Source organism: Wallemia mellicola, assembly GCF_000263375.1.
Source record: "Wallemia mellicola CBS 633.66 unplaced genomic scaffold WALSEscaffold_22, whole genome shotgun sequence".
In the NCBI taxonomy this organism is placed as follows: Eukaryota; Fungi; Basidiomycota; class Wallemiomycetes; order Wallemiales; family Wallemiaceae; genus Wallemia; species Wallemia mellicola.
The window spans coordinates 189,839-190,763 of record NW_006531979.1 but is presented as its reverse complement, the minus strand read 5'-3'; the positions used below and the strand labels follow the sequence as shown (position 1 = coordinate 190,763).

General features: G+C 40.1%; 1 protein-coding gene across 1 annotated transcript; it reads left to right on the top strand.

Moving 5' to 3' along the window:
- Positions 1 to 141: 141 nt before the first annotated feature.
- WALSEDRAFT_65959 (hypothetical protein) lies at positions 142 to 488 on the top strand (the record flags this gene model as incomplete). Its single annotated transcript, XM_006960034.1, has 2 exons — positions 142 to 238; positions 295 to 488. The coding sequence occupies 2 exons, from the start codon at positions 142 to 144 to the stop codon at positions 486 to 488; spliced, it is 291 nt and encodes a 96-aa protein (XP_006960096.1).
- Between the last annotated feature and the right edge of the window lie 437 nt (positions 489 to 925).

Below are 925 nucleotides of genomic sequence, written 5' to 3'. Positions count from 1 at the left end.
CCTAACCTAACCTAACCTAACCTAACCTAACCTAACCTAACCTAACCTAACCTAACGTGATCATGTTCCAGTTACGTTTGTGCCAATTGTGTTTGGTGCGGGAGGTGTCATGAGTACGCTCACCACGGAACACTTCAAGCAATGGCGCAGGATTACTCCCAACTGGGACCACCTACAGAGACTTATTTCGTTTGCGCTCGTAAGGAAGAGAGTGACAAACTTCCGGTTGATTTAGGCAGTATTTTAAGATGTCTTATTTTGAAAATTTTCATTTTAGTAACGATCTTTTGATAGTATTTTGTAACCTGAAACCTAACCAACCAATCCATAACCGTAACCAACCTATCCATAACCGTACCAACATCGTAGTTCTTTCAACGAGTGGCAGTACCAAGTCCATCAAAACATTCAGATATAGGGGTGAACAACTGATTGCTATCTGTCATGTCAATGGTAATCACTATGAAGCTTTGAGGGGTACCAAATAGCACAAATTGTAGAAGTTGGTCTATTTGATTTTAATCTGATAATATATTTTGTGACAATTTAAAGAAGTATTTGACGTGGTATATTTCTGGCTATTCTGGTGGCTGAGATCATCTTCGACTACTACTGACGTCATCGGTAGATATCTTCGCTACTCATCAATGACCCGGGAAAAAGACAAATGGAAAAGCTTAATCTGTTCCTCAACTCTCAATTATCCTATATGTTCTTTTATAGCGTTCGTTCCACCCTATTAATTCAGAAATTGCCTCACGTAGATAATCGACGAAACTCTCTGCTTTCTCATGCATTAGAACTGTAAAGGCGCACTACAGGATACAGCACAGAGGCACACCCACAAGTGCCATTCAAGCTTCTACAGCGCCTGTGTTGAGCTACTTTGAGTGAAGATTTTCACTCAATGTTTATATGACGTCAT